The 14,738-nt window shown below is 52.0% G+C and overlaps 1 protein-coding gene across 3 annotated transcripts in view; it reads right to left on the reverse strand.

Annotated features, from left to right (window-relative positions):
* Positions 1 to 425: 425 nt before the first annotated feature.
* Sez6 (seizure related 6 homolog) overlaps positions 426 to 14,738 on the reverse strand; it is a 48,242-nt gene continuing 33,929 nt past the window's right edge. The window contains exons 5-17 of one of the 3 annotated variants that reach the window (XM_029483331.2): positions 10,678 to 10,863; positions 6,779 to 6,947; positions 6,535 to 6,701; positions 5,610 to 5,804; positions 5,250 to 5,388; positions 4,943 to 5,139; positions 4,244 to 4,438; positions 2,775 to 2,966; positions 2,498 to 2,695; positions 2,159 to 2,197; positions 1,793 to 1,910; positions 1,611 to 1,713; positions 426 to 1,426 (exon numbers count right to left, since the gene is read on the reverse strand). In XM_029483331.2, the coding sequence (XP_029339191.1) occupies positions 1,397 to 1,426; positions 1,611 to 1,713; positions 1,793 to 1,910; positions 2,159 to 2,197; positions 2,498 to 2,695; positions 2,775 to 2,966; positions 4,244 to 4,438; positions 4,943 to 5,139; positions 5,250 to 5,388; positions 5,610 to 5,804; positions 6,535 to 6,701; positions 6,779 to 6,947; positions 10,678 to 10,863 (1,928 nt within the window). In that variant the 3' untranslated portion in view covers positions 426 to 1,396. Of the gene's footprint in view, positions 1,443 to 1,562; positions 1,714 to 1,792; positions 1,911 to 2,158; positions 2,198 to 2,497; positions 2,696 to 2,774; positions 2,967 to 4,243; positions 4,439 to 4,942; positions 5,140 to 5,249; positions 5,389 to 5,609; positions 5,805 to 6,534; positions 6,702 to 6,778; positions 6,948 to 10,677; positions 10,864 to 14,738 lie in introns of those variants that run through there. The other 2 variants (XM_021176451.2, XM_085829792.1) reach the window with 2 other exon arrangements.

Raw genomic sequence — 14,738 nt, forward strand, 5'->3', positions numbered from 1 at the left:
GATTCTGATTCCAATCTCTCGAGCTGCGCTTAACAGGAAAAAGTGGACAGGACAGTGCTTCCAACCTTGGGTTTTGTCAGCAATCCAGTGGTACTAAAAGGGATTTGGGACTGGGCCAGCGTATGGCCCTAGCCCTGGCAAAGAGGAGGAGATGAGGCATTGGGGTTACTGAGCTCACACATCCCCACGGCGTTAGCCACTGGGACCTCTCATTTCACCTGCCATCTGTAACACTAACGTCTTTGGAGGCAGTGTTACCCATTTAACTACAGATGACATCTTTTCTGTCATAAAATCCGGGCGTGATTGATTGGTGCGTCCAGAGGGTCACGGCGTGCCGGTCCACGTCACATTCATCTTCCACCTCCCTTCCCTCTGAGAAACCACCATTCACACTGCTTGATTTTTTTTTTCCAAAACACCATTTTAATAAGGAAACAACAGAAATAAAAGATTGTTCTCTGGCTGGAGCCCAGACCCCATATAATACATCATATGTACAAAGTGGCCTTGGTCCGGACTGAGATTGCTCCTGGGGGTTCTTGACTTCTGCCACATTCCTGGGTCCTTGGACATCTGCTCCTCTCCAGAATGTAGCTGCCCTCTCCTGGCATGCCATAACACAGTGGCAGGAAGAGGGAACATGGTAAGTGGCTTAGAGGAGGGACTGGTGGGGAAGGAGACATTTGTAACAGCCAGATAAACTTCAAGGAAGGGCTCTCCCTCCTCAGAGTAGAGGGATGCCGGAGAGCCGTAGGGTGTCCTGCTTTGGTGTGGAGCGTGAGTATCCAGTGGGGCCCAGCCTGAGCTTGGAATAGAGTCCCTGAACCTTTTAGGATTCTTAAATCATCACCTCCCCAGGACAGGGCAGAAGGCTTCTTAACTGTCCAATTCTGAGCCTTTAGAGAGGGACTAGAAACCTCCCTGAGGGGCTGGTGTTGGCGCGCCAGGACTACCAAGAGGTCACAGTTGAGAACAATTTTGGCCTCTGGTAGCTGGCCCTGTGAGGGGCACCCTGCTGTCAAGTCAGCTCTTCTGGAGTCCTCACACGCCAGGCGGGATGGTGGCTAATGAGTAACAAGTGCCCCTCCTCGGTCAGCCTGCAACTTCCAGGCTGGAGGTCCAGGGCAAAAGAGAAGCAGGAGAATGATGGCTGCTGGTAATGTGTTCCAGCTACGTTCTACCCGAGGCAGGTGCCCCTGAATCCAAAGAAGGGCCCGAAGCGGGCACATCGATGCCAAGAAAATAGGTCACTGTGGGCATTGCAGGCGGGGAAGGGGTTGGTGGTGTCTCTTCCCAGGCGGTATGTACAGGAGGTGAGGGACAGCAGAGAGCCGGGAGCCCTGCCACTGGCCTGCGATGCAGGACTGCGTGTGCATCCCCAGGCTGCTCCCACCTAGATGGAAACTTCATATTCTCTCGTCTCCTGCAAAGGAAAGAGACTGCGGGGAGTTGGAAACTTGGAGAAGAGCTGTCAAGCCCAAATTATCCACCTTCCCAAGGCACAGAGGAGAATAAGAGGGCTCAGCAGGACCCTCAGGCAGGCAAACCCACCCAAGGGATCAAAGAACCAATCCGGAAGAGGTATCTAGGCTCGCGTGGATACTTACTCCAGTCTCATAAGTTGGATTGTCAAATGCTGACTCTACCGTGATGCGGTTATAGGGGCGAGGATGAGTTCGGGGAAGTTGCAGGGGACTTTTCCCCTGGAATCTGTCGGGGAACAAAAGAGTCAAGAGTACAGGCCAGGGGTGAGTTGGGTACACAGAATAGGAAGAAAAGCCAGACCCACCTGGAGAAATAGAGGTACACTCCTCCCACCAGCAACACCATGGCCACCAATGGTAGGAAGATGGCAGCAGCCATGTGAGCAGCGTCCAGGGCACTGGAGGCGGCAGGTGCCTTGGCAACTGAAAGCAAAGGGTGGGTGGGGTTAGAGTTAATGTCCCCATTTCTTGGAGCCTATGTCCCCTCCCTTCTTAAAGACATTTGGAGACCAGCTCCCATTAGCTGCCTATGGTAGACAAGAAGCTTAATGTCCCGATAGGCCCAAACTGTTCCTTCTCTGCCTTTCATTTGTGGGAACCCATGACCTGGGAGCTGCTAGAACCAGGTGTGAGGGGGACCATACATCTGGCTCTCAAGCATGGGGACTCACCATCCAGGCTACGGCCGTTGTAGAACCCATCCAGAGAGGCTGGAACAAGAGGGGAGGGCCAAGGGCAGTGGGTGAGCCTGATGGACCAAACCATCCAATGCAAGGAGCACAGAAGTGGACTGACCATGGGAAGGATTTGACCCGGGAGAGTCTACTCCTGCAGTGTCTTGGTGATGTCAGATCAGAGACTAGCAAAGACGGGGAACGGGAAGGGGCACGGGCCAATGCTTCTAATTCTCAACACAGAATTGATTTACTAGAATAGTTCTAGGGTCCGTACTGTGGTGGTGGCAGCAGTGGAGGGGGCACATGTTTAAGGGAGTGGTAGGTAGCACTTACCAGCCCTACAGATGGGTGGTGGGTCACTCCAATGCGAGGGGTGTCCAGGCACGCATTTGATGCTGGCCTGGCCCTTCAGCACATAACCAGGGGCACAGGAGAAGTGGATGGTGGCCCCTGCTGGGTGAAGCCGCTTCTCAGGGCTGCGGGCACCATTCTCCGGGGCGCTGAGGCCATGGCACGGCTTGAATTGTTCCACTGCAAGGCAGGCAGGAGCAGTGAAGGTGTCAGGTTTTGATCTTACTAGAGGCTCCCCTCCTGCCCACTGTACACTCACAGAGACACTTGGGGGCCCTGTCACTCCACTTGGGACTGCCTGCTTGCCGATCATGGCAGGTGAGAATGGCACTCCCCGTCAGCACAAAACCCTGGTCACAGACATACTGCACAGTTGATCCCACGGGAAACTTGGGGCTGGATATGAGGCGTCGGCTGTGCTCCACATCCCCTGGGTCATGGCAGGATGTCACTATGGATAGAGAGGGAAAGCAGGGCAGGCTCAGTGTCTGGGGTGACAGCTCAGTTCATAGGAGTGCTTTCAAAGAATCCACGGAACTCCGGATTTAATGGACGGCACTGCATAAACCCAGCCTGGTGGTGCACGCTGATATCCTGGCACTCCAGAAGGTGGATGTGATCCCACTAAGAAAGTAGAGGCAGGAGGATCAGAAATTCTAGGGAATCCTCAGTTTCATAGGCGCTTCAGGCTAGAAACTATGAGAGAAGGAGTGAGAGCAAGGGGTGGGGTGGGGGAGGGGAAGAGAGCGAGGGGGTGGGGAGAAAGGTCCGTTCGCCCTGGCTATATGAGTGTTACAGACCAGCTAATGCCAGACTGTAGGGCTCTACTCTGATGTCTTGTTTTGCCAGTGCTGGGACTCAGGATGTCACGCACGCCAGGTGGTGCTCTGCCACAGCGCTACATCCTCAGGCTTTCTGCTTTCTTCACTTTTGTTTATTTGTTTGTTTGTTTTTTGTTTTTTTGGTTTTTGTTTTTGTTTTTTTGTTTTTGGTTTTTCGAGACAGGGTTTCTCTGTATAGCTCTGGCTGTCCTGGAACTCACTTTGTAGACCAGGCTGGCCTCAAACTCAGAAATCCGCCTGCCTCTGCCTCCCGAGTGCTGGGATTAAAGGCGTGCCCGGCCTTTCTTCACTTTTTTAAAAAAAAAAAATGTGTGTGTGTGTGTGTGTGTGTGTCTGTGTAGTTTATATGTACTGCATACATTTAGATACTCATTAAGGCTAGAAGAGGGTGTTGAAATTGGCTACAGGAGGCTGTGAGCAGCTTGATGTAGGTACTGGGAACCACCTAGGTCTTCTGCAAGAGCAGTGAGAGCTCTTAGCCATTCAGCCATCTCCTCTCCACCCTCTTCTTTGGAGATAAATGCCTCACACTATACCTCAGGCAATCTTCAAAGGTCCGATCCTCTTGCCTCAGCTCCTGAATACTGAGATGATAAACGTGTGACAGACCATGCCTGACTGTGTCTACCCTCTGGCTGATGTGTCCTTTTTTTGATCATTAAGGTCAAGAAAGCCATTAATTCTTGGTCACCAGCCAGCTAGGAGATACTTGTAATACTTGTACAGCTTATTTGGAAGTCTTGTGACAATGGAGCATCCCATTTGACAGATAAGGAAACTGAGGGACAAGTTAGAAGATCAAGGATGCTAGCAAAAACAGGACCATTGCTAGACTTTCCTCTCAGGACCCAGGAGGCAGGCTGGGAGGGGCCACAGGGACACTCACCTCTCTGGCATGAAGGCAGGTCCTCACTCCAGCTTAGGTCCCACTGGCACATGAGAATACTGGATCCCACCACCTGGTAACCAGGGTAGCACTGATAGGTGACCACCGTGCCGTGCACCAGCTCAGGCTGTGATGGGTTCTTCCAGCCATTGGGGATCTCGGGTAGCTCTGGACATGTGTCGTTGCGGGGCACCTCTGGAGACACAGAAGCAGGGACATGGAGCCCCTCCTCGGCCAGCACCAAAGTGACTGCTAGTGCCAACACTGAGGTTCTTTTGGTAGGTTATCTTGGACCTAGACTGGCCTAGAGAGGCTTAGCGACTCATCCTCTCTTCTCAAGCCCCAGACCCCAAGTCTCCACCCCTCCCCCACCCATCACCAAGGTTCCAGGGTCGTCATCTTGGCTTCGGCTCTACTCTCAGAAGCACTTGGCCAGTTCCTCAGGCCTGAGAGATGGGTAAAGCAGGTCGAGGAAAAGACCAGCAGAAAGGAAAGCAGCAACACTTTTTTTTTTTTTTTGGAAGTCCTTCTCTCTGCCTCCCTAGAGCTTTCTTGCTCTAACCAAAGTCTCCTGGTGACACATGGCACCTTCCCAGGTTCCCCGTGTCTGACAGGGCATCCAGATTCCCTGTTGTCCTGCACCGTTTGACTAGCCATGATTTTGGGGTCTACAATCCGAATCAGAAAGCACAAGCTCACCAAAGAAGTGGATGACAAATCCTTGCTGGTAACCCAGCGCCGAGGTCCCAGGGTCTGACTGGAACTGGATGGTGACATCGGCCATGGAGGTAAAGAGCTTGAAGTGGCCACGGGGCCCTGAGTATTGGCCCAGGACCCGGGCTGTGAGGTCATCCCCATCGTAGAAGGTCAGTACATCCCCAGAGCCTATGCGCAGCCTGTAGAGGAGGAAGATCAGAGCGGAAGGGGCTGGGGGAGGGGCCGAGGTGGGCGGGACTAGAGGTGTCCCCAGCCTCAGGAGCCGGCTTGCCTGACCCGAGTCACTCACACTCGGATGTCCAGCATGATGCGCTTGTCCTCCTCCACATGCACACCCCAGATGCAGTCCTGCCCTCGGCCATAAGGCTCCGGCCAGTTTGGAGAGAGCACCACGCCTGCAGAGTCTGTGATCTCCCCGCTGCACACGGCTGCAAGGAAGGGGAGCCCGGGAAGGCGCATCCTCTCCAATATGGTGTCCTAGGGCTTTCACCTGCCCACAGGAGTACCCCACCCACTGCTGGGGGACCCCACCTCCTCCCTCTAGGAGAAATATCAATCACACTGAGCTGTGGCCCTGGTTCCATGACTGGCCACTAGGGACCTACCCTGCTTGTTGCCCTAGCAGACCCACCCACTGGTGCCTGCTGACCTCGGCAGGCTGGCTCTGTTTCATTCCACTGGGGGTCGTGGAGGTCGACGCATTCGATGATGATGGAGCCCTGCTCCAGGGTGTAGCCAGGGTCACAGCTGAACTCCACAGTCGTACCCACAGGGTAGGACGGTGCACTGCTGCTGAAGTTGCCGTATTTGACAAAGGGCTCATAGCAATGTCCTTGCTGGAAGGCTGTGAACCACAGGACCCAGGCCAGCTCAGCCTCTCCTGAGTAGGCCAGAGGACAGGTGTTCTACATCTTTCCTCGGGGATTTTCTTTCTCAGGGCAGAATGTGTATCTTGGGCTTGGAACAGGACACAGGGGAACCCGGCATCCAACTCTATTTTGGTCAGGAAGCCCTGTTGAATCACCATTGTACTCTTGTTGGCTAGTTTGGCGCTTAGTATACAAAAGGTGCTCAATACTTTTTGATGTGTTAACAAACCACGGGTATATGTGTGGGTCTAGAGTACCTCCTACAGCAGTTTTCCCTCCAAGTGTTGAGTCCTATATGTAACCTTCTTAAAACCTGGAGAAGTCGGGGGCTGGTGAGATGGCTCAGTGGGTAAGAGCACCCGACTGTTCTTCCAAAGGTCCAGAGTTCAAATCCCAGCAACCACATGGTGGCTCACAACCATCCACAACGAGATCTGGTGCCCTCTTATGGAGTGTCTGAAGACAGCTACAGTGTACTTATATATAATAAATAAATCTTAAAAAAAAAAAAAAACTGGAGAAGTCATTCTCTTGGTCCAGAAATCTGTGGTCCCAACAAATGCCATCCCGAAAGGATGGGGATGGGGATCTCGGGTGGGGGTGGGGGTGGGGGTGGGTCAGGGAAGGAGCAATGGAATGCAGTCGGAAAGGGGAAGAGTATGGGAGAAAGAGCCCAGCACCCTGGTTAGGCTCCAGCAGGCTCACCCTCATAGCGCAGGGCCATGCCTGCAGCTGCCCCACTGCTGTCAGTACTGAACTCCACGAAGAAGTGTCTGCCAGAGCTGAGCAGGCCCTCAATGGGCAGGTATTCCACCTCATAGGAGTCGTACACCGGCGGGGCCTCCACGTTATTTCCGTTGCGGATGATGAGCCTGGACCAGAAGAGAGGCAGCTCTGTGGTTGTTATCCTCCCAACAGGTTGTCCCGTCCAGGCAGGACAGCTCCTCACCTGTCGTCGTCTTCTGCCAGGGAGACCTTTTCAAAGTGCAGGTGCAGCCGCTGGCTCTCTGGAGCCTCTAGCAACCAGTGGCAGGTGAGGTTGTTGCTGTAGTTCCCCGGGAAGCCAGGAGAGACAATGCGGCCAGTGGTGGCATTCCGAATCACTCCACCACAAGCAGCTGTGGGAGGCAGTGGACTTAGCCTTGGTCTCCATCCTTGTTCTAAGCAGCCTCCAAAACCTCTTCCCCATCGCAGCCCCGTACCCTCTACATGGACATAGGGACTTTGTATGGGCACCATCTTTGCTGGGGTGGCTCTGAATGCTAAGCTTGCAGTCTTGACTCTGCAGCAACAAACAGCTCAGACTTCAGAATCCCACATGTGGACCATCCACACCTCGGAGGCATCACATGCTGCTCTCTTGACTGTAGGCAGTTCTGTTGCCGCCCAGCTGTGTGGCTGTTGGCAAGCCTCTCTCTCCTCTACTGACCGGCTCTGATTTCACCAAGCTGACTTTGTTATGTTAACGCTCATATCTAGACTCTTAACTTTCCTGGACATAGCTGATACTTTTATGTCATTCCATCCCCTCTCTCTCTCTCCTTCCTTGTCTCTTTCTTTTCCTCCCTTCCTCCCTCCTTTTTTCTCCTTCCCTTCACTCCCCCTTTTTTTTTAACCCCAGGGAGGCCAGACTGGCCTCAAACTGAGTTGGTGATGTCCTGAACTCCAACCCTCCTGTCTCTGTCTCTCAAGTACTAGGATTAGAGGCACATGCCCTTACACGTGTCTTCTTTATCTTTTTTTCTTTTCTTTTTCCTTCCTTCCTTTTCTTTTTTGTTTTGTTTTGTTTCTTGTTTTTGAGACAGGTCCTTGCTATGTAGTCCTGACCTGGAACTTGCTGTATAGACCAGGCTAGCCTCAAAGTCAAAGATCCACCTGCTTCTGCCACCCCAGTGCTGGATTTAAATGTATGTGTCACCACACCAGGCCTTTTGTTTCTGAAATGGTCTTCCTGTATAGCCCAGGCTAGCTTGGAACTTGCAGTCCTCTTGCTAGCTCCTGGAGTGCTGAGACGGCAAACGTGTCACCACGCCTTGCTACTTCTGTAAAACTAGCTTTCTGGCTTGCCTAGCATGATAACAGACCTCAGATTTGAACCTCCAGAACACAAAACAGAAAGTCAGTTATCTGTTTGGGTCTGTCCCTTAACTAGGATCTCCTTGGGACAGAGGCTGTGTCTTTCAGGGCAGGTTTAGAGTTGGTTCTCATTGTTTGATGACCAAAATAAATGCATGAATGTGGAGAGAAAGCAGGACCAATCAGGGATGATTCTCGCCTTGGCAGACAGACCACTGGCCACAGGGCCCTCAGACACCTTCTGCAGTAGCTCTCTATGCACTACTACACCACCATTCCTTGACTGACTGCTAAGCAATGCTCAACACTGACCCCTCTGGCCTGGTCCTGCTTTTTCTTTCCCCAAAGAAAGGCTGAGCTGCTTGTCTGGGCCCAACCGCGAGGGTTTCTGGAATTCATAGAAGGTGAATGGGGCCGGGAAGGGACCTGAAGCAGGAATCTGGGTTCCAGGCAGCTCTTGTTATTCTCAGATGCACACAGTTCTGCTCTCAGAGGCCAGACTACCATGGCCCACACAGAACATCGTTGCCCCAAAGGCTCCAGATGACAACAGAGTAGAATCTGGATAAGCTTTGTCTCTCACTCGCTATGGAAGAGCAAGCTAACTTTCTACTTGGTCTCAGCATAGAGCTGGCCTCCAAACAGAACCCCATGCCATCTTTGACTTGGAATCACCCAGTGGTTCTCTATTGCTCTTGAGATGAAGCTCAAGCCCATTACGACCTGAGTTCTCTCTATTGATTTTCCGTCTTCCCTTCCTGAAGCCTTCAGGCATACTCAGTGTATATCATGCTGTTTCTGCATGCTCCCACACAGACTCCACCAAACTGCCCTGAACTAACGTTTCTGGACTTGATCCCGGCCATGTCTGTGGGAAGCCACCCAGGTCTCCTCAGTGTGGAACTGAGCTCTCTGGCTGGCCTATATGCCTGCCACACTGAGGCCACCCCACGCCAGTGTTGGCTACACTAAGCCACTTTCCAGCCTCCCCACTAGACGGTGCTCCTTTGAGGCAAGAGGACATGTCTATCTAAGCTCTCTGACCAGCACTAGGAAAAATATAAAAGGAAATAAGGCTCAAAAGACAAAGTCTCTTCTCTTCCAAGAGGACGAGAAGCCAAAGCTGTCTGTCATGCGGCAAACCCGACACTTCCTCCACAAGCCTTCTGGGTTTGTAGCCATCTTGGATCTTTTCATCTCCAGGAACCAGAACTCAGGTCCCTGTTCTCTCATCCGTTCCCTCCTCTCCATTCCCAAAGTCACTGTCCCAGATCAAATCCTCTATCCAGGATGGCCTCTCAGCCTTCAGACAACCACAGTTGGCTCCCCTGAGGAGCAGTTCTGACCTCTTCCCCTTCCTCCTCAAAAGGCTCAACATTGTGCACCTCGTGTCTTGGCCTGACACTGCAGGTCCTTCCCACTGTTTGCTCTACCTGGCTGTCCCCGATGCCTCCAACACCCTCCCCTTCTTGTCTCTCTATTGTTGCTTAGCTTGTTCCCTGCATGGAAAGATCAAACCTTCAGTGCTACCTCCTTAAAGGGGCTGTCTCAATACCAACTGGGAAGGGATGGCTGCTTTGTCCCCAGGTCACTTCAACCTCCGCCCTTTGGCAAGGTCCGGCTATGGAGCTCAGGCTGGCCTAGAACTCAGACCCTTGTGCCTCAGTCTCTCAGGGGCTGGGACTGCGTTGTGACTACCACGCCAGCCACTTTATGACTGTTCCTTGGTACCTTTTACCCCCCTGTTTCAGAATTAGTGACCTATGCTCTAGTTTATTCTTTTAAAAGTTACATGTAGGGCTGGGGAGATCGCCCAGTGGTTAAGAGCACTGATTGCTCTTCCAGAGGACCTGAGTTCAATTCCCAGCAACCACATGGTGACTCACAGCCATCTGTAATGGGATCTGGTGCCCTCTTCTGGTGTATCTAAAAGCAGCAGCAGTGTACTCATATGCATACAATAAATAATTCTTTTTTTTTTTAAAGTTACATGTATATGAATGTGTACTTTTACATGTAAGTGCAATGCTTATGGAGGCCAGAAGGGGGCGTTGGACCCTCGAACTGGAGTTCAGCAATTGAGCGCTGCTGGAGTGTGTGTTGGGATGATTTCAGGTCCTCTTCAAGAGCAGCATGTACTCTTAGCCACGGATCCATCTCTCCAGCATCTCTACGCTCCTTCTTCCCCCTTTTCCTGAAACTGTGGGGTTCTCGGGGCATAAGCTAGGTGTGACTCCTGCCTCTTCTTACCTTCTCTTACCTTCTATGAACTCTGTGGTCACGTGGCCCAGAAACCCTCACTGCTGGGCCCAGACAAGCAGCTCAGCCTTTCTTGGGGAAGAAAAAGCAGGACCAGGCCAGAGGGATCAGTGTTGAGCATTGCTTAGCAGTCAGTCAAGGAATGGTGGTGTAGTAGTGCATAGAGAGCTACTGCAGAAGGTGTCTGAGGGCCCTGTGGCCAGTCGTCTGCCAAGGCGAGAATCATCCCTGATGGGCCCTGCTTTCTTGCCACATTTATGCATTCATGTTACCCATGCAACGTTGAAAACCACCTCTGAACTCGACCTGTGATGCTCACATATAGTGGCCAGGTAATAAGTGTAGGTTGGCTCAGTACGGAGATGCACGACCATCTTCTGTTTTTCTTACAGAAAATAATTGAACTTCCAGACAGCAATGGAGATCAGAGAATGACACCCCCCCCACACACACACACACACATACTTTGCTCCTCTGTTTGACATTGAGCCTTCCTTGTGGGGACCCACTCACCAATGCAGACAGGCTCTTGGGAATCCCAAAAGGGCTGAGTGGCATTGAGACAGGTGAGGAACCTGGCACCCTTGAGCTGGTAGCCAGTGGCACAATGGAAGCGGGCGCTGCCTCCTGGGTGGAGGCTGGTGACAGTCACATCTCCATACGCTGGACGTCGGGGAAAGTGGCAGCTCAGGAGATAGGCTGTGAAGAGAGAATGGGTGACAGTGAGGAAGGAGGGAAGAGGGGGAGGAAGAAGGGGAAGAGGAGGGGGTGCCTGCACAGCCTGCTCCAGGTGCCTTTGGGCTCAGAAGATGCATTGGAAGTCCCACAAAAGCATCTCATTTGTTCCCTTGTAGAAGTGGGGGTTGGTTATCGGAACAGCAGAGACCTGGAAGCTTGAAGACAGAGGTTCCTACCCAAGCCCAAGCTTAAGTAACACTTAAGCTTTCTCTAGGTGTTTTCTTACCCGCCTCCCCCGTCCAACTCCTGAGTGCTGCTACTGACTCTACCTCTGGCTGTCCTGGAACTCAGATCTGCAGATCAGGCTGCTCAGAACTCAGATCCACCTGCCTCTTCCTCCCATGTGCTGGGGGATTAAGAGCGCACTACACAAGCTGTTTCCTTACTTCTTAAGTGAGGCTGGAAATGCTTATGAACCTGAAATCTCTGGGATTGAGACCAGAGGGTCCTGAGTTCAAGGTCAGCCTGAGCTATGTAGTTTGACCATGTCTCAAAAACAACCAAACAGCTAAACTGAAACCATACAGGAGCTGCTAGACCTCTGGCACCCAGATGATGACAAATCTTCTAGAAGTCTGGGTGTACACATAACAGCTCAGTGGTAGCTTGTTCCCTCGTGTTTGAGCCTTGGCGCTAAAAGAAAAACATTATGGAGGACTTGTAGACATTACTTTTCCTGTAGGAAGCAGACGTGAATTTCGGAGGGAGAGACTGAAATCAGGCAGCAAAGATGTCCTCAGTACTCCCCGTGCAATCTGACAAACCTTGACGGCAACAGTAAAGGCCTCTTTGTTTTTATTCTTTTCTATCTTTGAAATGATAATGTAATGGTATCATTTCTCTCTTTTCCTCCACCCGAGCTCTCCCACATACCCTCTCCTTACTCATTTTCAAATGTATGGCCTCTATTTTCATTAACCTTAACATGTAATATATGGCCGGGCGTGGTGGCGCACGCCTTTAATCCCAGCACTCGGGAGGCAGAGGCAGGTGGATTTCTGAGTTCGAAGCCACCTTGGTCTACAAAGTGAGTTCCAGGACAGCCAGAGCTATACAGAGAAACCCTGTCTCGAAAAGCCAAAAAAAACAAAACAAAACATGTAATATATGTATAGGTATATAGATATATATTCTTAAGCATGACCTGCCCAGTATGTATAATGTGACGGGTATGTGTGTTTGCAGGGCTGACCATTTGTTATTGGATAACCGACTGCTGTGTGTCTTCCATGGGGAAGACTGTTTCTCCTGACCTCAGCATCCCTTAGTAGGTCTCTCTTAGTGGTCTTTGCCAATCTACTTTGGCATATCTACAGTTGTTTTGTTCAGCTCACATTTAGGCAGTCACGTTGGTGAGGCTTTATCAGGGTAGCTTCTGACGTTACTAAGAAATGTGATCAGTAGGTCAGCAAACGACTTTTTTTTTTTTAAAGAATTATTTATTTTATGTATAGGAGTAGAACACACGAGAAGAGGGTATTGGGTCCCATAACAGATGGTTGTGAGCCACCATGTGGTTGCTGGGAATTGAACTCGGGACCTCTGCAAGAGCAGTCACTGCTCTTAACCACTGAGCCATCTCTCCAGCCCTGCAAACGACTTTGGGACAGTGGGAGAGGTGTGAGAAAGTCACACTCACTTTCTTGGAAATTGGAGGGGGATTGGCCACTCTGGTTGCTTTGGGAGTTGTCATACCATTTATGACCACACAGGGGCAGCAAATCCCATAAAATTGCCTGGTAAACCCCAACCCTTAGGCTAAAGCCCAGAAATAGCTTATAAAGAGGGAGTCTGGCTTGGGTCTAAGAGGTAGGTAGAATGCCTGGAGCAGACAAGGAGAAAAGTAAAAAAGAAGGCTTGACTGTGCCTCTGTGCCTTTATGTGAACAGAAAAAGGGGCTGCCTTTGGGCAGATGAGCTACCAAAGTTTGAGTTGACTGTGACTCAGTTTTGAGGCCTTCCCCACCTGTCATTCTTAGTCGCTATGTGAAAACAAGAAGAGAGTTTTGAGGGGTTGACCAATAAAAGGCTAGTTGTGACTGGCCAGTGGAGAGGGCAGTGCTCAGGAGATGGGTTCTGGGGTCAGACTCCCTGGGTTTAAATGCAGATTCTGCCCGCTACTCCCTACACTGCCACCTTGGGCAGGTTACTTCTTTGCTCCATGCCTCGATGGTTTCTTTGTTTAACCGGTGATTTAGAGCACTGCCTGCAGCGCTGGGGAGGTTAAGCGAGAGGCCATATGTGCAGCGCCTGCACAACGCACACACCTACCTCTGCCCCGTTTCCCCCAAAGCTGGTTGTTAATGTTTGCCATTGCGAGTAGGAACGGCTTCTTACATTTGCTGTGCTGTCTAGTTTCTAAAGAGCCCTTTCTCGCCTAGTACCCATCATACACGCAGAAGAAAGAAGGTAGGGTAGGGGCTATTGACCCATTTTAAAGATAAAGAAAGCTGAGGTTGGAAGAGGCTGAGGGTCAGAGAGCTTCTGACCCTTGTCATACTGTAGAAGTGTGGTAGGGTAGGGATTGGAGTACCTGCCTGTCTCTCAAGGTTCTTTGCTTCCTACCTGGCCCCAGTTAATATGGGATCCTGGCTGGTGGAGTCAGAGACACCGGAGAGTGACAGGCCAGGCTGGCCTTGGAGCTGGTCCAGCAAGTCCCTCATTCTCCCTCGGCGGCGAGGACAGGGAGGACTGCACCCAGCCTGGGGATGAGGAGGAGCTGACTCCCTGGGAGCCATAGGCCAGGTGTCAGACTCAGCACCTGCGCTCTCATCTTCCCCGTGAGTCCCAGCACAACCTGGGGAGGGAGTGGGCTGGAATCATGTGAAAGCAGGGGGCTGGTAGCATCGAGAGGCACCCCCAGACTCCATCGTGGGTAAGTGCCACTTCCCAAGATGAGCTTCCTATTGCCATGACAACCAACCGTTCCTAGGGAGTCTGCACCACCACAATCTGTTGAGTTATTTTCTTGCTGGCGGCTGTTTCGGAGCCAACTCCAGTGCCAGGAATGCTTGGATGCAGGAGGGAGGGGCCTCCCCGGCACTCTGACTCTCCACCCGGACTGGGGGACTGGGACTCGGCCAGAGGAATCTATCCAGACACAGGCCTGTGTGGAAGCTCACGACTGTACCCTCCTTCATCAGCTTGGACAGCGCCTGCCTGCACAGGTGTAGGCGTGTGTTCCCAGGCCCTCCCTCACTCTCCTGGCACCCTCTTTCTCCAGCCCACGAGAAATGCCCGTGAGCACACGCTCCTCCTGTTCCCATCTCTGGGATCAGGGCTAATTACAGTCTATAATTAGGGGAATTACACTCATTAAGGAAAGAGCTGATCATTGACAAAAACTGGGCAGAGGAGGGAGGGCCGCTGGGACAAAGAGCAGGAGTGGGCCAGCTCCCCTAGGCTCTCCTAGGACTCTGCTCCCCCTGCTAGGCCCTGTTGCTTTCTCCCACTTTTGTCTGGAAGCACAAAGAGGGAACTGGAGTTTTGTGCAAAGGAATTTGCAGCAAGAGAAAAGGTTACTGTGGCATGAAATTATGCCTGCTGCTGAGGAGGATTGATGAGCCATTAGGGAGGCTGGAGGGGCCGCCCAGATGGTCATCCCTGCCAGGGTGGGGACCTACCACTGCTGAGGGCCTGGACAACCTCTGCCCAGCATTAAGGTCCCTGCTGACAGAGGCTGCTCCCCCCAGTTTGGGTGGCAAAGCCTTGACAAGGTGAAGAGACAGGGTCAGAGCATTCCTAGCTCCAGGATGCCTGCCCCCCCCCCCCCATCAATTCTTCCCCCCTACAGGGCTGCAGAAGTGGTCCATGCCGGCACAAGACAATGTCTTGATT

The sequence above is a fragment of the Mus caroli genome, unplaced genomic scaffold, assembly GCF_978045245.1.
Source record: "Mus caroli unplaced genomic scaffold, Mus_caroli_1 scaffold_13, whole genome shotgun sequence".
Taxonomy (NCBI): Eukaryota; Metazoa; Chordata; class Mammalia; order Rodentia; family Muridae; genus Mus; species Mus caroli.